Source organism: Aythya fuligula, chromosome 1 (assembly GCF_009819795.1).
Source record: "Aythya fuligula isolate bAytFul2 chromosome 1, bAytFul2.pri, whole genome shotgun sequence".
NCBI classification, from domain to species: Eukaryota; Metazoa; Chordata; class Aves; order Anseriformes; family Anatidae; genus Aythya; species Aythya fuligula.
Window position 1 is genome coordinate 96,217,986 of NC_045559.1, and position 23,249 is coordinate 96,241,234.

Sequence of the window (23,249 nt, forward strand, 5' to 3'; positions counted from 1 at the left end):
AAAGAAATGTCCAATATCAGTAACACTGTTTATTACTCTAACCAGATACAAGAATTATATTTTTGGCTATTTTAAACCTTACGTGCCCTTCTATTATGCATGAGCAGCTATTACTATTGTTCAGTTATGTATGTGTCTTAAGGTAGTCATATTGCAATCTCCACCTTTTGAATTGTTTTCAAATAAATAAAGCAACTTTTTTTTTTTTTTTGCATAAAAACATATACTGCAAACATAATTAATTGTTGAAATTTACATTTTTATGAATATTGTGTCATGTTTGAGATGAATCCACTTAAAAATTTTAGAGGTTTTGCTTCGTTTTGTCATTAGGGCTAGCACAAAAGATTTTCTTTTGCATTACAACACTGAGCACATCTTATGCCCTTGAACATGAACTGCCTTGAATTTTGTTAAGATGCTGTTCTCCATTCTCATTTTCACACTCAATGAGCCACTACTGTTTCAGTCCAAAAAGGATCAGTCAGTAAAGCTGCATGATGAAACTAGTTACAGAGTCTAGTCAGATTCTTTGAAACTCATTTATATTTAGCCAACAGTCCACAGGTTGAGCTGCAAAAGCTGCTCAAGATGACAACAGTGACTGCTCTTTTGAGTATAATTTGGGAATACATAATCAGATCAATGGAAAAAAAAAAAAATTAAAAAATAATTATGCACATTGGTATCCGTATGATGTTAAATTGTTAGTCAAATTTTGTAAATATCCAAATGCTTTTAATTTGCATGATAGATTTGTGCTTTCCCTAAAAGATTAAAAAGTAGGCTTTTTGTTGAAATACTGATAAATTATTAATACAAGTATACAAAGTGGAAATGTAGGCTCACTGTAAATGTGTAGACTCATCAGTTTGTCATGATAAACAATGTGAAAGTCTGATAGTAACATGATCATTTAAACTGGTAGGTTTTTTTTTCCCTGTTCGCTCCTGAGACTGTGATGAGGAAAGAAAATAAGAATTTTTTCTTTTTTATCCTCCCTCAAATGCTGTTGTAGCACTTCAGAAAGTATCCTGAATGGGTATAAAGCTAAAGGCAGCAAGGATTGTTTGCTGAGACTGGATTCAGAGGGTAAGCTCTCATTGGTGTCCTACATCACTTGGCAGTCAGGATTAATATGCTATGATGAGGAAGAGAATTTAGGATTTTCAGGGTAGTGTCTCTTGTAATATGGGTCAGCATCAATGTTGTGTACCTTATTAAAAATGCATGTGTCCAAGTCCAAAATAAGGAGGTAAGTGCTTGCCACAGCCCTGTGACTTACGCCAGGAAAATATTTATTGTCTCCCCACACAAAACCTGCAAAAGGCAGGGATCTGAAAATTGAATACATAAAATTGACAACAAAGTGTTTAAAAATAAAGGACTAAGCTTGAGCCAGTAGAAAATATAAGGCCCCATACTGTGGTGTGAGGATATATTTAACCTCAGTCCCCACTCACTGTGATGAACCATTCTCCATAGTTCAAGTGATTCTGGGGAATAAATCCTTCTGGTCAGGCAGCCCAGTGCTTTGTGCTCATCAGGGGCACGTGATATTTAAATATTTAAACCTTCCACTGCCTAAGGAGGCCTGGGCTTACACATCCCACCAAAATACCATTGCAGACTGTGAGTCATCAAACGCCAAATGTTCTCATCTAATTTATTTAGAAATCAGGCTTGTCTTTCCGTGGAGAATGTCCTATCATAAATCTCCTGTGGCATCCTGTTTTTCCATTCTCATACCCAAATGCGTTTGTAATTGCTTCCCAAGTGGAACAGCTGTACCAGGGAGGGATGAGAAGCATCATCTCACCCTGCAGCTGTAACACACACGGGGCAGGTCCTGCTCAGGGGTGGCAGCAGGGGTGGCATTAAGGTCTTTGTATCTTGTGCATCCCAGGTGAGTGAGCTGGTCACCGGGTGATTGGATTAAAGAAAGTAAAACAGGGAAGCAGGGGGTATCTTGGGCAAAAATACAACACAAAGTGTTACCTTTATCTTACTGCTGTGAAAATCAGTAGGCAGTTTGCTACTGATGCCAACCAGACCTGTGTGAGGCCAAAACTGATCAGGCAAAGGCTTTGAACAAACAGCTGCAAAAAATGTAAGCTCATGCAGAGGACTCTCTTAACTATCATACAACTTAAATGCTAACCGCACATTTTTCATCAGAAGGTAGCGGTCAGTGATGAGAAGTTAGCTTTCTGGCATGTCGCTGCAGACACCAAGATTTGCTTTTGAACACTTTCTGGTAAAAGAAGCATACTCGGAGTCAATTTTGCATCAGGCCTCAACAGCTCGCAGGCAAATATTTTTGTGTATATTCAAAGCAAATTAACAGAGATTTGCATACTTGTTTTTAACTGTGGCTTCTCTTCAACTGCCAAACCGATGTTCTAGTTCATTTCTTCCTTTGTTTCTGTCAGAAATAAAATCATAACACTGAGCAGAGTCTATTACTGCTGGTTGAAAGCAACTCCTGCTGTTAGCTCAGCTCCACTGCCTGCCTCCTCCTACCATCTAGTGGCACCACAAGCATACTGCTCACTCACTCAAAACAACCTCTTTGAAAAGTTATGCAGAGAATGACAATAAATACGTAGTTTTGAATTGAGAAATGGAGAAGAAACACTTTGTTGTGAAAAGGAAAAATAGGTTTTTGTAGATAAACTATTTGTGGAAGTGTAGAACAGATGCAGTGAAGTAAATTAGTAATGTCAGAGAAAAATTCTGCACACAGTGGTCTCCAAAAGAGTAAGTCAGGTTTGTCGATTGAATTCTTACCCCCATTTTTTTGTGGTAGTACTTGAATTTTAAGTTGAAAGCTGCAGAACAAAATTATTCAATACCCTAAGAAAACGCCTACTAGAAACAAACTTGGTTTGCTATTTACGTAGACATTTAAAGGGCACGAACAAAAAACAAAATACATTATCAAAAGTAAAGAATAATAGAAAGGCTATAGCTTCCTTTCTGCTTTTATAATTTTATTCAGTGCTTTGGGTATTCCCTTTTGCAATAAATGTTGCTGTTTCATTTGAGGAAAGAGATTAAATGTCTTAAATGTCTTGAAAGTTTATTAGGAATCTCGAATGCGTTTATTTTTCAGTCAAAAGGCATGTTCTGACTAATTATATGACCTTGAACGAACATGAATCATCTAAAAAGCTTTCTGTTCTCTGAACAGATTTTTTTCAAGAAGCACTGGTTTTGGTGAACTAGACTACAGACGAAACCAAATTTCTATCAGATTCTGGAAAAGGGTTATTTCTTCCTTTTCACTAGCAGCAAATTGACAAGGCAAATTGACAGAAGGCAGAACTCAGCATCTAGGATACCTTTTTTTCTTCTAAACAAGTGCTATTCTCTTTTCCAGTCATATTGATATACTGTCAATGTATTTTGCAGGGTGGAAAAATCCCCATACGGTGGACTGCTCCTGAAGCTATCGCTTACCGTAAGTTCTCTTCAGCAAGCGATGCATGGAGCTACGGGATTGTAATGTGGGAAGTGATGTCCTACGGTGAGAGGCCATACTGGGAGATGTCCAACCAGGATGTAAGTACTGCATAGGACTGCTCTGCACATTGTTGAATTGTTCCTTGAAAATTGTTGTCTTTCTCTGCCCTGCTTTGCTTTCTCATTCACTTTCTAGGCTGCAACCTCAACTTACCTAAATCAGCATAACTCTTATCAACTTCAATGGAATAGCTAATTTATGCAACCTGGAGACTTGGCCCTCTATTACCAATACCTTGACTAGGTTCGTCCAAGGATTAAAGACATATTACAGAGTCATAGGCAGCTTGCCAGGTTTTGATGCTGGATATATGTGGCTTTCATCCAAATCCCTGGGAATCTGCATCAGATATGCAATTTGATGCAGTTCTCAGTTAAGCTATAAATCAAAACTGGAGGGAAGACTGGAACTATTCTGATGATAAATTTGGCCCATTATCTCCATTACAGTCTGACAGTATCCTTCAGTGGGCGTACACAGATAAATGCTAAAAGAATAAAGGTTAAGCTGCCATGAGAAATGTATTTGCAAATTCCCCTTTTAAGAATTAAACACATTGTTTTCCTTAAAGGCCACCTGTAGGCTTAACTATGGTGCAGGACAATAGTCCTCCTTCTTAACAAAGTAACGCTGTTCTTTGACATATTTTTACAAAGCACATGGCCAAATAAGCTTTCCCAATTAAAACATACATTTACATATAGTAACATCAAAGGCTTGTCCTAGGAAATGTAGCATAGAAAGGGAGGAATGCCTTTTTTTCCACCACAGCTACATTTTCACTCTGTTATTTGATGTGTCCCCATCACAGCTCAAGCTGGCATAGTCAGTCTTCCCACCAGCCATCAACCTCTATGTGAAAATGAAGAATAACTGCCAACTCATCTTAACCTCTCTGTGTGTCTAGAATACCTCTGCACTGGTTCTGAAGAGTTGACAAGACTTTTCCCAAATGCCCATTTTTGTATTGTTGCTAAGTTATTCAACTGTTCAAGTCTGGTTGCTTGTTAAGGCTGATCAGTCATTTGGGGATAAGGATCTGAAAAAGATTTTCCTTAAAAAAACATCATTTCAGAGTGTTAAAAAAAAAAGATCAGAACTAAAGAACTAATACTAATAAAGCCTTATTTCCTTTGGATTTGTACTCTCTTGTACATATCCTACTGTTCTCCAACATTTCTCTTGTGAGTTTACCCTTTGGAATAAGATCACCTCCCCTGTACATCATTCTCGCCTAACAATACCCACAGCCTCCACCCCCTCTCCACACATCTACCAGACAGCAGCCCAGCTCCCTACTCTGCTCCTCAGTTAACAGCTGGTATGGGACATTACATGCTGTGCCTGGTTTTGAGCTACACACCAGTTGCAGGCAGTGGCAGCTGGTTGTCCATCTGAAGACCACAAGCAACCACTGAGCTGAGGTGGACCTTTTTCTTTAGCAGAGACGTTATTCTGGTACTGTCTGAACTCTAATAACACCGCATCTATTGTTGAAATAAGCAGATATGCCCAGTAGGCTCAATTTTGTTTTCCATAGCTGAAATCCATTAGCATTTCAGATTGCCTAGGGTGACTAAGATCTCCACATGCATCTGATGCAGCACATGCAGGAGATCCAAGTCCTTGAAGAACAATAACTGAAAACCAGGCAGGATGCTGAAGGAAGTCTAAAATTAAACACCTATACTTAGATGACTGAATTAAGCCTACTTTTTCCTGGGGCACAGTGTGTGATTCTGTGTATACATTTCTCACATATTTAAGTCTCTCTTTTGTGCAACCAAATATATCAACAGCAAACCTTTTATTCTTCCCAGCTGCTGATTTTAACACAACTTGTTTAATTTGACTGAAGTGGGCCAGTAGGTTCAAAGTTAATAAAAGAGGATGAGTGGGCCAACGCAGGCTAACAACCAGCTGTTTCCTTGCCTGAACTGAGAAGCACTTATCAGCTCCTGAACTGCCACAGCATACAAACACTAATTTATGGCAAACTGTCATTGTTTTCCTTAAATTACCACGTTGTAAGATGTGGTGTTTAGGAGCTCATAGGAGCTAAAGAGTTAGGCTGTCTCTTACAGCCTTGAAATAGCAGAGCGTGCTGTTTTTGAGCTATTCTTCCATTCAGAAGCAAAGCTAAACACAGCCAAGGCAATATCAGCTTGTTCATCATTCATGTGCTGTTGCAAAACCTGATTACTCTGCATTGCATGCAATCAGCTTGTATCCAAATGCATGTCTATCCTCACATTTTCTGCCTTCCCAAACTAACAGATGCAATGGTTGGCACCGTGAGCCTTCTGTTAAGGTGAGAGGAACAGAATATGAAAATGAGAAAAAGGCATTAACATATCACAAACAGCAGAGGTTGAGGGGCTTTTCAAGACTGTCTTGTCCGACACCCCTTGCTCAAGCGGGGTCATCTAAAGCAGTTTGCTCAGGACCATCTCCCTCCTGGAGCATCCCTAAAGAGGGAGACTCCTCAAGCTCTCAGGACAGCCTGCGCCAGTTCTCAGTCACCATCACAGCAGAAAAGGATTTTCTCACGTTTTGATGGAATTTCATGTTTTTCAGTTTGTGCCCCCTGCCTCTTGTCCACTCAGCAGTCCCTGAGCAGTAGGTGAAATGTCCACATGTGGCTTTACAAGTGAGGCTCACTGGGCAGTTGCTTTTTCTCTTCCAACCCAGTTAACCCTGCCTGGTCAAGGGACTGTGCACAAATACAAAAATGGCTCATGGTCCTTTCTGCTCTTGCCTCTGAACATATCATGGGCAGCAGTCTTTTGCCTAGATTTCCTCACCATGTAATTGGTATTTTACTTCACACTTCCCTCTGCAGCACCCTGTTCATAGTTTTTTTTTTGAGATTAATGAAGCCGGAAATACAAAGTCAGTCGTGCCATGGTGCCTGGCTTCTGTGCAGTGCCTTGCAGCCAGTGCTTCCAGCTGCAGTGTCACCTCCCCATAAGTCTGTCTCCGTTCCTCATCTGGCCACTCCGCTTATCTAGCTCTGGATGATGGGTGGCTGTGAGTGACTGCAACTTGCAGAGGTGTGAGGAAGAGGATGCTTTTCTGCTGCATCCTCATGTCTCACTGTCACACGATCTTGTGCTACCACATGGGGAATTTCAGTCTCTATTCCAGTTGTGAGTGATTTCATCGGGTCTTGGGTTAGCTTTCTATGAGAAGGCCAGTTACCACTGTTTCTTTTACTTCTGTAATCACAATACTTCTCTTCACATTGGATCCATCACCAGCCCAGCCCTCGAGTCTTTCACTGATGTTCCTGCCAACTGGGAATGGCGAGGGAGAGAGAGGGAGACTTTGTCAAGTCTGTCTGGCCCCACTCTTCACCTCTTGGTAGAAGGGTTTGAATGACTTGTAGGACCCTTACGTAGTGTCCAAGTGGCCAGGCTAGAGTCTTACACAACAAAGAAATTTATTCTACCTGTCTCCCTTTCTTTGAAGCAGGCTTCCAGCCTATCCTATTTCTCTCTATCAGAACCTACAAAGTATTTATTCAAGACTATGCCAGCAGCAACAATTCATTAGTGATCCTCTCCATTTAGGGCATATTAAATATTCTGCTTCAGCGGGAGGATAACATTTAACCACTTGTATGTCCAAAATATAAGTATCTGTTAGCACAGAATAATGATGTGGGCCTTATGGATGCTGCTTATGTTAATGATGCGGACTCCTGAGAGCTCTCCCTGCAGTTCACCAAAGCATAGCACAAAGGACTCTCTCTCCAGAGCCCTGCCCACAGGCTTTCACTGCTGAAATGTTAACAGCAAGTACCTGTGACCTTCTAAGTATGTTTAGTGACTCTAAATGTCATTGGGAATTTTCAAGTTATTAGACATATTGTAAAGTTTACTTTGTTGGATTTTGGGACATATGTTTTAGTACAGTCAGTTACCTTGAATTCACATGAGCTTACTTTGCAGAAATAATAGGATTTTCCCAAAGGTCATTGACACTGTACACATGGCAGAGGAAGTAACAGAGAAAGGCATGCACTAAACAAGTTCATAAAAGACATATTATGCAAACAGTTGTCAATAAGGCATATGTATAGTTACAGGTTCTGCAGCAGCAAAATATCTGGCACCATTAACATCACCATCAGAAGAATTTATTTTCTGGATGTTGTGTTTTGGTCTTAATAAAACTCATCTCTAGTTAGTGATAAAACACTTACAGAACAGGGTGGGTTTTTGTAGAGCACAAGAAATAGTTTTCCACATATAAACTCGACAGGTCTGTAGTATTCTTTCACATACCATCTTGTAAATTGCTGTTCTTATTATTCTGGGAAATTAGTTCACTTTTTAGACCACGCTAAGTCGTGTTTTTAGTGGCAGCAGCTGTCAGTTAGACATTTGCTTCTTACTTGTGTGATTCTGTGATTACTTGCATAACACGGTAACAAATGATACACCTGTCCCCACCCAACAGGATGAAATGGTAGAAGACAGTTCAGCATTGTTCAGTGCCTCCTTGCCTCATGAACACACCTTCAGTCAGATGAGCGGTGGGGCTGACTGCTTCTACCAAGGGTCCCCTGTGCAACCCCTCGATCACAGAAAGAAAAGCACAAGAAACCTGCACAGGTAGCAAAGTGTCCAAGCTCATGCAAAGAGAAGTATAAAGCTGATGCCTGTCACCTAAATAAGCCCCATCTGATTTTCAGACTGCAGCTGTTCATACGTATCCACCGGGGCAGTGCAAGCCAGAGACACTCAACACCTTTGCAGATCAGGCATCCTCTATTCATATTCCCAAGCAGGGATTTGGAAGCTGAACTTTAGGCAACTGAGTTTGAAAATGTCTCTCATACATTTTTTAATACTGTACACGGTATAATGTAGAGGCTTGAAATGTTATTAGCTTTGAGAAATGTTCTTGTTTAAGTAAATAACCATTTTATTATTGTGGTAAGTCACTTCAGACCTGTGTTGGTGCTGATTAATGCACTTCTTAGATGTGTGGCAGGCACCAGAGGTATCCATTAATTAGGGCTGCCGCACAGTCTGTCATGTCTTATTGCTTAATTAATAAACATTAGCTAAGATATTGAACTTTCCAAGGAAACTAGTGTACTGATGAACAGATTGTGCTAAGAGCCTGGCTTGCTAATGTTCGTGTGAGGAAAGGAAGATTTATTTTCCATGCATTTGGTTTGTAGAACAGCTGTGAGTGAAGTCTACTGGGACACCTGTTAGAGGCCATTGTATAAATTATTGCATGGTGCAGAACTACAGTATTCCAAAAGAAAAAGAATATTTAATGTATTGTAATCAATAAGCAAGAAAACTACCGTAGCAAACAGAACAAAAGTCCTTTCACTGATGACAGTTTCCTGTACCAGTAATAATAACTTACCCTAAAACATTTCTTTGAATCCAGAGATATCAAAACACTTGGCAGGCACCTGGGATTGGCTCTGTACCATGAGGTGTGAGCAGCTGCCTCTTTCTCCTGGTAGATTTTTCAGATGTCAGCAGGACACAGGGACAACATCCCTCTGGGCTTTGTTCTGCCTCTGTCTCATTAAAAAACCTGTCAGTTAGCTTTCAAAAGCAAAGTCTATATTACTGTTAATAATGAAACTATCAGAAAGATTACAGCTTTATTTTCAGATACCATTTTTTGCCAATTTGAAATTATTTTTAAATTAAAGAATATATAAATTGGATGTAGTAGTCCATAAGCATTTTCAGATATTTTTGTATAATTAATATTTAATATGAACTTAGCCTTCAACCTTTACAACTGCTTCTAACATCAGACAAAAATGATAAAATATATTGAATAAACTCCAGGGATTGATATCATCTGTGTACAAAAATATATAAAAAGAATGTTCCCCTTGATAAACATAAAAGCCTACGCATTTAAGAGCACAGAAATAATTAGTTAACTTTAAAAATACTCCCTTTCCCTTATATTTTATATTCTCACTTGACAGAAAGATTTACTTGTAAAAACACACCCTGCCCATTTTATTCACCTTAATGCTGACCCACAAGACCTACTAGTGAGTTTTAAACATCCTCGTCACTGAAAAGAAACCTAAAGCTTTTTTTCTCAGTGTTTGATTGCAGTATGGAATATTTGAATGTTTTACTGCTTTTCACATCCATCAAGCATTCATCACAAAGCCAGAACAAGAGAGCAGTAATCAGCCTTCTTGTTAGCAGACTTAGGGCTCGGTATGTACTGAAACTAAGCTCATGTTCATATTCTTTCAGGCTGAACTTGATGGGACATAGATTTGCTAATGTGCAAAGACGTACACTGATTGCTAGCGCTTTTGCTGTATCCTTCTTGTAGATACAGACACTTAGCCCCTTTCGTGATTAATGTGGTGCTGCTTCAACCTTCAAGCTGTTGAGGGAAAAAGCATTTAAAATATATTAAAATGTATAATCTTTTCATACTAAATAATTTATATATTACCCAGAGAAAATGTAATGCTTCTCATTCTCTTAGTTGTTTGGATATCTAATTCCTCTGTTCAGAAATAGGTGATATGCAGGTAGAAAAGTGAGTAGAGAAGAATACTGAATTTAAAAGCTCCAGTTCTTCCTTTGACACCCAAATCCCACTGCAGTATTCGCCACCTCTCATCACATCTACTCTACTTCCTCAACTCTAAAAATAATGCCTGCCTCACAGGGATACTAATGAGCAATATTTGCAGTTTATTTTTAAAACATTCTTGTATCAATGAGAAATTATAATTATCCCAGTAACAGCTGGCATTTCCCTTTGTACTGAAATGTTCCTTTTGAACAAGAGAGGAAAGAAAATGGGCTATAAGTTCTTTTTCAAAGACATCGTGAAATAGAGTGTGTCAGAGAAAATATAATGTCTGCAAAATTGTGGCTGCATTTGCTTTTTTTCCTGAATAATTTATTTCAGAAAAACCTCTTCAGCTCTCCATTGTTGTGTCAAGCAAATGCTATATGTCCAATAAAAGAAGAGAAGCTTTTCCTCTCCCTTAAAAACAGAAAACATTTCAGAAATTCATCATTTGCAATGGGTAGAGTTAAATGTAAAGACTATGATATCTGCATTTCTGGGCTGTGGAAGATTGCAGCTTCAATGACAAGTAACACCTCAGCTATACCCTGTAGTATAATAAGCACCTAGGTTTTATGAAGCCACGTCTGACAGACTGCTCGAGATACTAGATTATTGGCAGTTTTTTGAATAACATTTCGTGCATGGGGGATTGAATTTCACCCACCCCAAGTCTGTAACAGGAGTGTCTGAGAGCATATTCCATGGTAAGGAGGCAAGGGCTTGGATGGTAGCCTGATGGTATTTTTTTCTGGGAGCAGCCGTTTTGGCAACCCAGACTTTGGAGTGTTGAAGTAAATCCCAGGGAGATAAGTATCCAGGAAGGCAGGTGGAAGTGTTACCATACTGACCTATAATTTACCGGTAGATGTCACAGCCGTATGTGCGTGGCTAGCCCCATCTGTATGCATGTGATCTGTCAGTACTCACAGGTGCATAAAACTCAGAGATCTCTGTGGCAAATTATACTGCCTTTTGAGTGGCCTGTCCTCCTCAGTGCTGCCACTGATGGCTTTGAAACTTACTCATAGAAATCCAATTCCCTGTGGTGTTGAAACACATTTTTCATGCATATGTGTTTCTGCCAGGGTACAAGGGGGCTGTATACTGTAGGATCAAGTCACCTCATTTTAGAAAACCCAGGCACCCCGCTGTGTACAGTAACAAGATTCTTGTTCCGTTCCCTGCCATGCCATAAAGGGGAGCTGAGGTCCTAATGTGGCTTCATTACTGTTATTTATTTGCATAATGCTTGCAGCATAAGCATTAGGCATTGCAAAACAGAGCCAACAACATTAATTCAGAATTTTAAAAAAAAAAAAAAAAAAAGGAGGATATATTCCAGGATAATGAGACTGAATATATTGAAGTTACAGCTAGTGCTATAAAACATTGATTTGTTGTAAATAGCTTAATGTACCCCCTTCCAGCTGCATTAATATGTCTGCAGCATGTACATACATCTGCGTGAAAATGATAAATGTCTCCTTAAAGCAGAGTGGGTATAAGTGCAGTAGGTATGTTTCTCCTAAGTGTGCTGTATTATTATAAATATTGTGTACGGTCAGGTGTACTTTAAAGAACATTTAGCATTACTTGGATTTTTCTGTGGAAGGATTATATGTGTGTGGTAGGGTTGCTTTTTTCCTAGCTTTGTTTTTGATCAACTGTATATTATCTTTCCATTCTTTTACATACAAGAAAGCACAATTCTGTCATTTCCGTCAACATCCCCACTGCTACCATCATTCATTGCAGAATCTAGTGAGCTTTCCTCTTGGTTTTCAAACTTACATAGAAAATCCTGCCAAATTTTCATGGACCTTAGCTAGTTTTGCTACTTCTATCATGCTGTTAGTGTCATTTCAGACAATATTATTTATTACCAGTGTTACCAAAAATAAGCTTCCAATCAAATGTAATTTTTCATGCATGTCTTTTATCTATAACATCAAATCAGTTTCTTTCTAAATCCAGTGTTTTCCCACATCTACTGAATCTGCAAGTTTTACGTACTTTAGGGTATACAATATAAACCAGAATTTTATATTATTTTTATTTTATTTTATTTTATTTTATTTTATTTTATTTTATTTTATTTTATTTTATTTTATTTTATTTATTGTAAACAGCTTAGATGTTCAGGTTTTTTGAGAAAGGCTGTGCAAAATAATGTTGTGCTTTGCTGTAACTCTGTGTGAGACGTTGACTGAATTAGTTGTACTCTAAGATCAGTAGAAGCATATGATCAGCAAGCAAATTTGTGGGATGCTCCAATGTGCATTTGTAGTGCAACATGTTGTCAGGATGCAAATATTAGAGCATTCCAGTATACAAAGGCAATTTGAGGTTACTTTTATGGCCCTATGACTACATTCAGTACATCAACCATCAGGTGGAAGAAAAAGACAAGTGATGTTTACTAGTTCTTTCCCCCTCCTTTCTTGGATGGTCAGAGTCTAAAAAAGAGCCCACTCGTATCCCAAAAAAATATTTCACATGCATCATGGGATGTACTTTTGTGACTGATGCTCTGTTTGAGCCCACCTACAGAGAGCATCAGTCACACTCCTGCTAGCCTTGATTTTCTGAGTGAAGCTCCAGCAATGCATAAAGCAAGGGTGGCTGTACCCTTAAGTGTTATCACTGGTTTCTAATTTTCAATTTTATGGTCTCTTCAGCATTTAACTGTAATGCCCTGTAATCATATACATTGTATTTCTTCAGGTTATCCTGTCCATTGAAGAAGGTTACAGGCTTCCAGCTCCCATGGGCTGCCCAGCTTCTCTTCACCAACTAATGCTTCACTGCTGGCAAAAGGAGAGGAACCACCGTCCAAAATTTAGTGATATCGTCAGCTTCCTAGACAAACTGATTCGCAATCCAAGCACCCTTCATACCCTAGTGGAGGATGTACTTGTGTAAGAACCTTTTCAGCACTTTCCCCTTGAATATGCCATGGTGGCCATCATTAGATGTTTTAGAGTATGAGGTAGGAGTGGGAGAGAGTGGCAAAGTTCTGAATTGACAGTGTTATGAGGGTTTCAAATAATTTTGAGCCCCTTCTGAGGTTTGTTTCATTCTTGATGCACTGTTGTAAAAGGACTTTTTTCTCAAGCCATGAAAATCACATTGGGCAATTTTCTTTCTTTTGTTCTAATGAGCTCTGTTCACTTTCTATCTTTAATCTTTGGGAGTTTCTGTTCATTTTTTTTGGTGCTTTTCCTAAGTGTTTTTCTCGTTGTAGGTTTGTTTGTTGTTTGTTTTTTGTTTTTTTCCTTCTCCATTTAGTACCCTCTGCCTACATCTGACAGTGCTCGAGCAGTTTCTGAAGTGCCTTGGAGTAACTTCTTGCAGAAACTTACCTGCAGAAGAATGGCACTGGTGACCAAACAGAGATTACACTGTTACCGTTGCACAGCAAATTTTTGATAGTGTTGTCCAAAGCTTTTTCTGGTAATCATTACAGAAACGAATGCAACCACAGGAGAGGAAAGGCCATAGTTGAACACTTTTCAACTTTTGCAAGTTTAGTAATCTAATCTGTGCCTGGGTAGCAGCTGAAATGAGTGAACTTACAGGCAGCCTCACTGACCTCAGTATCTGAAATACACCTTAAGATAAATGTCTTTTCTCGGAGATCCCCTGGGCTTATAAGGGATTCTCAGTGCCCAGGTGAGTCTTGCTAAGACCCTCAGTGGCATAAAAGATTCGTGATAGTGTTTGGAGAAGGGATGAGAGATAAGGAAAAGACTGAGGTTGGTATCGTGCTATGAAGGGAGTGGTTTCTAGGAATACCTAGTAGGCTACAGCCATTCCACCTACCACAGACTATAGTGGCTTGTGGAATTTAATGTCCATGCACAAGATTTAGTGGCCTGTTGCTTTACATATGTGTGTGTGCATGTAAATATATGCATATCGCTTGATACTTGTACATGGGTCACTTCATTTAGCATCAGAGTAATGCATTTCTTATTTTTTTTAAACGTTACGTAAGGTTCTCACATTTTAAGACTTGGGCAGTTGATCTTTTATTGTGCTCACCTGTTTGGGAAAGTTTTTCCATTAATTTGGAAGTGCTTGATGCAGTTAATCTGAGTACTTTCTGTGTTACTATTAATTTAAAAGATCAGCAATTATGCTATAGGAATTGTAAAATTATAGAATAAATCAGATTGGAAGGGACCTCTGTAGGTCAGTAATCTAGCCTTGTACCTGACAGGGTTCTCCAGATTTTATCTCTGCATAATTCTGATGATATGAATGAAAATCCATGCATTTAATGTATTCAGATGTGTGGTTGAAACTCTGCATTAAGGTACTAGGGTGTGCTGCCTCCTACGTTATATGTAAGTTATATTCCATCACTCAACGTTAGTTGGCTTTAGCTGAAAAAAAAATATATATATAGAGAGAGAGAGAGAGAGAATAAAGTATATCTTCCTTCTAAAGGCTACTATAAAGCTTTTATACATAGCTGTATGTTTTTTTGCATTCTGTTGCTACAGTTTCTCCACACAAAACGTACAAGGTCTGTGGAAGTTTTGAGCCCTCACTAGCATGGTGCACAGTGAACTATGGGAAATACATGTCCCCTGATTGTTTTTTTTCCCATCTTTCCATTTCAGTTGCAACAGGGAAAAGAAGCAAAACAGAAACTCAACTAAATTAGCTCCTTCATTTTTATGTGCTACGCTATATAGTTCTGTGTAAAAGCAAAGATATAAAATGTTCTTGCTTTTTTAGGTTTAGTATTGTAGCTGCTACACTGTTCACATTGCACAATGGTATAGCAATAAGGAGCCATTAGTATAACTTTACAGAAAAATGTAAAAATCATCTTGCTGTATGTTAATTTTATTAAATTGCATCTCACATTAAATTTTGTTTTCTCCCTACTTCAGCTACTGTATTTACAAACAATTACCATCCTGAACATGTAAGAATTGCAAACAAACACTGTAGTAACAATCAGAACAGTGGCATAGGTGTGTTCCTTTTTGTTACTAAGTTGCAGTGCTTTCCAAAAAATGTATTGTTTAAGAAGCGCACACTAACATGATTTGTAAGCATTAGACAAGGGGTTAAAGAAAACCTCAGGTAAGAACTGACCTTTACATCTCAGGGTTCCCATTCATTCCTTCTGCCTTTTATTAAAAATAATGTCTACCTGAGTAAACCAAGCATCATATTTTATATTGGTTTGGTGACCTTTGCGTTTTGTTTCTACAGAATGCCAGATTCACCTGGTGAAGTTCCAGAATATCCTTTGTTTGTTTCAGTTAGTGATTGGCTGGACTCCATAAAAATGGGTCAGTATAAAAATAACTTCATGGCAGCAGGTTTCACAACTTTGGATATGGTTTCAAGAATGAGCATTGAGTAAGTATGTAATCTACTGTTCCTGTAGTGACTAATCTGAATTTGTCTGGCTGCTGCAGTGACATAATTATTGTGATGTGTGGAATACTGCTTTCATTTCCTTTCATACCTAACCTAGTAAAAGACAAATAAAGATAAGTACAGCTTTTACCAAAACAATGAAAGATAAAGGTATGATTAGATAATGGAAGGTTCATTCTCTGACCATGCCACACACTAGCAAAGCTTAGGCAATGAGCATCCTTAAATGTTTCCTGGGTAATCAGTTTTGATGTGGACCACTGGAATCAGTGGCAAAATGTTTTCTTACTTTGCTGTGAACATCATCAAGCCCAAGTGATTCTTCACATGGAATTTCTTCCATACCTTTCTGCCTTTTTCAGCCACTTTAAATTTCATTACGTTTTTTAAATGAAAACACGGGTTTGGACAAACTATGGATTAATATGGAAGTATAATGATATTGCTATGAGAGCTGTGTTGCTCTCCATTCCCTTTGCATTCATTCCTGATCTTTTATGTGATGCTGGGACTTACCTGTGTTAACAACGGTAATTGTCAGTTTAGATTCAGGAATTTTACACATGAAGTTAGAACTGGTATTCTACCATGTGTATCACTTCATATTCACCTACATAGAATTTCATCTACTGTTTTATGGCACAGTCAGTCTTAGAAGATCTTTCTAGAACCCTTCACAGCTGGCCCTTTCCCTGGCTGCCTTGAATAATTCAGTCTCAGCAACTGACTTTTTCACCTCTTTGCTCACCTGTTTTTCCAGACCATTTACCAATTTGTTGAGCGGTAATGTTCATCATTATCCCAGCATAGGTCCCTGCAGATTTTCACTGATGACTCCATTGTAAAAACTGACAATTTGCTCTTAACCTCCTATATTTTAACCAGTTATTTATTCATGGGAAGACTTTCTTATGACATAGCTCATTTTCTCTATAAACTTTTGATGAGGAACTTTCTCTAAATCCTTTTGGAAATCCAAGTAGAGTGTATCAAGTGGATTACCTTCATCCATATGCATGCTGACTCCTCCATAGGAAGCAATTAACTTTATAAAACAGGACTTTTCTTTGCAAAAGCCATAGCGACTCTTCAAGTAAATCATTTATCCAGGCATCTACTAATTTTATTCCTTATTATAGTTTCTATTTTTCCCTTTAATGACTACAGGTTCACAAGTCTGCAGTTCCTCAGACCTCCTCTGGAAGCTTTTTATTTTGTCTGTCACCACTCTCCACACAAATGGAATGAGCTGATATCTCTCTCTCTCACATCCCTATCAGTATTTACACTATTTTATCCTTGAGATCCTTTAAAACTCTTGACTAAGTACAGTCTTGTTCTGAAGATGCTGCTTGTTTTTTTTCAGTTTGTCCCATAATGTTTCTGGCAGTCACTTCTACTTCAGACAGGTCCTCTGACAAGTCCCCCATAAATGGCTCTGTGAGTCAATCTCTTCCACAGTAATGTCAACACAAATAATAGTTTAGTGGCCAGTCTTCCAGTGCTCTTTTATACCCCAATTAAAATTAGACTCTACGGACATGCTGACTGGCTTCTTTTACTCCATGAGTTTACAGAAAGTTTTATTATGAGCTTTATTTTTAAGTGCCTTTGGCTGGTTGTTCCTCAAGCTCTATTTTGTCTGCCTTGTGGTGTTTCTACTGATAATCTGTTTAAGGTTATCGTCCTTTCTACTTTCCTCTTTCAGATAACACTTCAGATATATGAAGGATTCCTTCTTTCTTCAGATAACCTTTCTGACCCTTAGCCTGCTACCTTCTTTCTGAGTTTTATTAGGCTTTTCTTGATACATGCTATGCATTGTTCCTGCATTTCTAACCACCACCCCACCTGCAAAGGTTTATTCTCCTTGCTGCTTCTTTTAGGCTTCTACGATGCTCAATATTTTTTGCATAGTCCCTGCTGATCTTAAGTGTTGTATATTATCCCCCATGTGGATGTTAAGGCTAAGTACATAATAGTTGCTGCTATCTAGTGGCTCTTCATCTGCAGGATAGAGCCAGGTATCTTGAACTGCAAATGTGAAACTCATAAGGGTCATGCCTCAACCCATGAGATCCTTTACTAGCTATAATTGTAAAACAATGTTTGAGAATATGTAAACATGCAATGTCAATGCCATGTCCAATTGTGGGGTTAGTACAATTGACAGGGCATAACTGGAGCTTCCTGCCCTCACTACCTCTGTAATCTTTCTCAGTGTATTGCAGGTGGTGTTTAGATGACAGCCAAACTGGTGGCTTGTGCTGGATGCTAAGGGCTGGTGACTTCATTCCCAACAGTCAGGCTCTGCAGGTGTGCCACCTGCTCTGGGATGGAGGGTGGATGAGATGAAGGAAAACTGGGAGGGAAATTCTTAAATGGCACTTTTTTTTTTTTTCCTTTTAATTTGGAATTGACAAATGCAGAAAACTTGAACATCTGCAGCATTCTTGTTTGTCCCTTGTTTGTCACTCAGGAAAGTAAACTGTCCTTAAGCAGAGCAACTTGTCCTATGTTTATATTCTTTGGGGACAAGAGTTTTTATATACTTGCATCCAAGATGAAACTTTTTATCTTGCAGTGACATTAGAAGAATTGGAGTTGTACTCATTGGACACCAGAGACGAATAGTCAGCAGTTTACAGACTTTGCGGTTACACATGATGCACATACAGGAGAAAGGATTTCATGTATGAAAGTACTGGAATCAACTGTGTTTTGTGCCTCAGCATTTCTAAAATGGAAAATATTCTCATTCTTCCCTTCTGCTCTTCCCAACTTCAAGAACTGCAGTCTCCTGGTTAGACTCTAAAAGTACTTCTATGTTAATGCTTCCAAACTGGAATTTTTAATCACACTGCATAGTTCCTCCGTCAGTTATCTGCCAATAAAATCCTGGCCTACTGCAAGACTCTTGCTACACATTGATGAATAACTCAGCATGGATGTGTAACTTTGTATAACAGTATTTGGGAAACTTTCATGAACTCACTTGAAAGTAGTAATCTATTTGGCCTGGTGTGGCTTCTTTATCGATGTATTTAGAGTTTGCTGGTAGATCAAAACGTATTTGACTTCTTTCATGTTCTGTGACCATGTAACTTCCAATACCAAATGTGCAATCAAGAAGTTTCACATAAATATTTATTTATCTCTTATTTTATCTCTTAATTAAATGCAAATGTATGGGTCTTATCGTTATATTACTTTATAATAGTTTAAATGCTGGTAAGCCGGTGCCTCAAAATGCTAGTATTGTTTGCAGAAATGACTGATGATTTTATATAGCGAGTTTTCATTGTGTAGATAATTGGGAGGATAGTGAGAGAAATCTGCCTGAAATCTTCAGGTCCTTGATTCTGAATTACTTTAGCACTCGACACTTTTTATGCTTTAAATTTTAGATTAGGTTGGAAAATTTATTCATCTTTTGTATTCTTCACCACCCTAAACCTTTTTTAATACTCAGCATTTTCTTCTACTCTGTGGCAAATTGTCACCAGAAAACTGATTGTAATATTTCCATAACCACATGTAAAGCATGTTTTTCAGCTATGTTGTGGCCACATAGACTTCAGAAAGTTTTCTGTTCCAAAAATGCAGGCCTCCACAACTTGAACTCAACATGGCAGCAGACCTTCGAGGGTCAGCCATCAGTGGGGCAATATGCCTTATCCCATAGGAGCAGATCAGCTGTAGCATCATCCAATAGAGGGCACTGGTACAGCCACAGGCTAATGCTGGAAGTTACACTTTGTGGTATTTGATTATATTGTACGTAGGCAGAAAAGGAGACATAGGACAGCAGTGTAATAATATGTTGCCTTGAGTCTACTTCTAACTGCTTTTAGAAGTGAAAAGCGGACTCTGCTGAAATGGAGTTCTGGTTACCACGGGCCAGATCTTCATTTAGTACAAATACCTAAATGACATCGAAGATTACCTTTAGAACTCTTCAATAGCCATATTTACATGCAAGAAAATGGCTGCAAAGGCCTAACATAATATTTGTACCTCTCTAAGACTTACAGATTTCATGTTTTAATCAGACAATTAACACACTCGTGCTGGGCTACGTTTCCAAAATTTTGCATGGGATACGTGCTAGTAAGAGCCTGGGACATGAGCACATGTCTGCAAGCTGGAGAAGTCACACACAGATCTACATGCATGTCACATGTAAATGGGGTGCAGATGCTTTTGTTAATTTATACATGGTTTGGAGGACATTCTTAAGTTATGTGGCATTTCAATATACTTAGGCATTACAAATTTTCAGTTAAATTGTGCATTTGAGTAATTAGTAATAATATATATGTGAATCAAAATGAACTAACTACTTTATGCAATCATAATAATATTTACTGCTTAATTTACAGATTGTAAATCAAATTGTATTTCCTGACTCTTGAAAAAGGCTGCTGATATATACCAGTAGCAAGAAGGAAAAGCAGAAAGCAACTCAAAAGATTATGCTTCCAACTGGTTCACGGAGTAGGACATGCTAGGCCTGATTCACTGTTGTTACTTTGTTTTGGAATAACTTCCTTAATTTACATGGGATAACAATAGTGAACTGAGTAAATTTTCCTTTCTTCCATTAAAATAAAATAAAATAAATAGATTTAACTGAGGAACAAGTTTTCTAAAGATAAGAATTCACCAGTGTTCTACAATGCCAACTTGGTAAACATGTTTTAGAGAAGGGCACTACCAGTCTTATACTGGCCACAAAGGTAATTTTATCAGCATGAGTAGTCCCACTGACCTCAGTAGGACTGTACTAGCATGTGTGTTTTGCAGGATCACAGGCCTTTAGTGGAGAAAAAAAAAAATTGTTCTTATCTGTGACTGTCACTTGAAAAATTCTGCCCCAATTCTACATTTGAATTTTTGTGTTGTTGTTATTAAGGGTTCCCTTACAGAAAGAAAATCATACTTACCTGAAACCTTTTAAAAAACAGTAACATTACAGAGTAATCTAAAACTCGCTTTTCCTTTCATATTCTTTTTTTCCTTTCTTATTTTTTTTTTTCCTTTCTTATTGTTTTCCATTTTACTTGTCATTGCTTTCATGGCCAACAATGTGACATCTATGGAAGGAGCCTCTCTCACATGTAAACGTATTACTGAGGAGGTATGATTCTGTTATTTGTCAATGGGGTTTCAAAATTACTCATAACTAATGCAGACCATATGCATGCACTTTTAAATTCTCCTTTGCACATTTATTCATTCCTGGTCGTGTGTATGCAAAGCAGTATGCTGCATGCACGCAACCTGGATATATTTCATGGAAATTAATTTCCAAACTTATCACACTACTGAAAATATATTTTCAATAGAAAAAAAATATAATAACAATATAAAAACATTTATTAATCAGATATATTTTTTATATAAACAAGAGTTTGGGTAACCAGAAAGGAAAGAAGGGATTCTTTTGGTGAGGAGACTTATTACAAACATTGTACATCCAGGATTTTGTGGGTTCATATGGCTTTTGTTTCTGTTGTTGTGGAGGTGCAATATGACACTTTTATAGTAGTTACTTTGATCAGATTTACATTTGCTCCATTTTGGAAATATTTTATTCGCTCTTTTTATGCTTTCAAGCCTACTCTTCCGTGTTATTCAGCACAAAGAGAAGTGCTACTATTATGTCTAAGTGTCTTTTTGTTCATTTAAAAACAAAGGCAAATGAAAAAATCCAAGAAAAAAAAACAACAGGTGGTGTTTCTCAAATGCGAGCCCAATCCTCCTGTGTAAGCCACAAATGTATATGTGAAATTAAAGTTACTTTTTTTTTTTTTTTTTTTTGAAGGGGATACTTTCTTCAGGTGAGTATTACTCTATTTAGTTATCCTGCATATTGCAGTGTGCAGTTACAGTTTAAACTTGACAAATTCAAGCAAATCTAGTATGCTGGTTTTGAAAATCTGGCCAACGTTGCATAGTGCTTCATGACTAAAAGTACTTGTTGAAGTTTCACAAAATAAAATGTGCACGATGTGCAAACCCAAAAAAATTTAAAAAGGGGGGGGGGGGGTGCCAAATGTGGACATAAGGAAATAGTTCCAAGTTAGTTATTTCTAATTATAAAATAATATCCATGTGTAGGTTTTTCTCACAGATCTGATATTTATCAAGAACAAACTCCACCTATTTGTACTGTTACCACTACCTGTGTACCACTTAAGCCTACAAAAGATAGCTTAAGTGAGGGCCTCAACTGCTGAACAGGAGAACTGGATTAGCGTCTCTTGGTCAATGAGGGCACGGCCCCAGCTGTCCATCACATGCCAGCCACAGTGCTTCCAAATTTGACAGACAATAAACTTGAATGTTCATGTAGCCTAGAGGGGCAGTCATCTAACATGGAAACCATGTCAGTCATCCTTACTCAGGCCATCTTCATGTGTCAGTCAGAGCCCTGGGACCTGTTGAGGGGAATTGTTACCACCTAATTTTGGAGGTCTGCATTTGAGCTACTCATCTGAGGTTTTAATGAAGAGAGATGGGCCTTGTAGTATTCACATACTGAAAATGTCATCTGACAAACGTAGTTATTTACTTTTGGGTGAGGTGAATTGTGCCAGAGAAGCACCTGAGACCAGAATGACTAGCTCATATACAGGCATCTGTGTTTAGTCAGATGAATCTCATGCATTGACTGTATTTAGTCCTTGTGCTGAACATTTGAAAAAGAGAGGACCTCATCTGTAATGCTGGTGTTAAAATTAAACAAATAACAGCAGATTTAGTAGACTTTGCCCATGAGCTGTTTGCATACTCTTTGGAATTACTGAGAAGCAATGGGACTCTATGGGAGAGAACTGAGCTATGTAATTTAAATTTTTCTTAAACCTAAGTAACCTTTTTGTTTCCCATGAATATAAATTCAGTACCTGTCTAATAAAAGCTTAGGTGCATGCTGTGGTTTAATACATCAGGATCAGGCAATCCTGTAACTGCAAACAGTACGGTAAACAATGAATTCAAATAACTTAATTGCTCTTGACAAAGCATTCTGCATCTGAAGTTGTATTAAGTATTAGCTAGTTTATTCTGATATGGGACTCATAGACCATAGTACTTTGTTTTTTTGTAATTTAAGACTGACTATCCATTTTCCATTTTTATTGATATGATAAACCTAAGCATGGGCTCCATTAAATTCATCTTCAATGCAGATTGATGCATGGCCCAAATGTGTGTCATAAGTAATGTACAGATGCCCTTTATTCAGATGCAGCAGATTTACTGTGGAACAGCTGGGACTGTGGAGGTGCCTAATAAGAGTGTATTTACCACAGCAATTTTGATGTTAGAACAACCCCATGGGACTGTGTCAAACACCAAGGTAAAGCAGCATAGAATGTACTTTAACTTGTAGTGAAGGCCGAACACTGAATTTGAGCTGGCCCCACTGCAAATTGAATCCTGTATTTAGGTATTGCAACTCAGCTGATGAAGTGATTCTGCAGGGAACATCCAGGCAGCCGAGAATTTCTCTTTATGAACATGGGGTACCTGTAACTACTCCTTCATGGGCTGAGTCTGTCTCAGCATATGTTCTGCATGTAAGGGGAAGGAGGGCTCACTTCTAATTCAGTCCAACACATCTCTTAGAGTAACAAAAGCCAGAATAACCGTAAAAAGGCTTTAGTCTATTGTATCTTCTAGGAAAAGTATTAAAATAGAGATACTTCATTTATCA

General features: G+C 38.2%; 1 protein-coding gene across 5 annotated transcripts in view; it reads left to right on the forward strand.

The window, feature by feature from the left end:
- EPHA6 (EPH receptor A6) overlaps positions 1 to 20,863 on the forward strand; it is a 513,331-nt gene extending 492,468 nt beyond the window's left edge. For all 5 annotated transcript variants that reach the window (XM_032187197.1, XM_032187216.1, XM_032187206.1 and 2 more), the window contains 4 exons: positions 3,415 to 3,564; positions 12,848 to 13,041; positions 15,356 to 15,505; positions 18,111 to 20,863. In XM_032187197.1, coding sequence (XP_032043088.1) covers positions 3,415 to 3,564; positions 12,848 to 13,041; positions 15,356 to 15,505; positions 18,111 to 18,225 — 609 coding nt within the window. In that variant the 3' untranslated portion in view covers positions 18,226 to 20,863. The remainder of the gene's footprint in view (positions 1 to 3,414; positions 3,565 to 12,847; positions 13,042 to 15,355; positions 15,506 to 18,110) is intronic.
- The last annotated feature ends 2,386 nt before the right edge of the window (positions 20,864 to 23,249 follow it).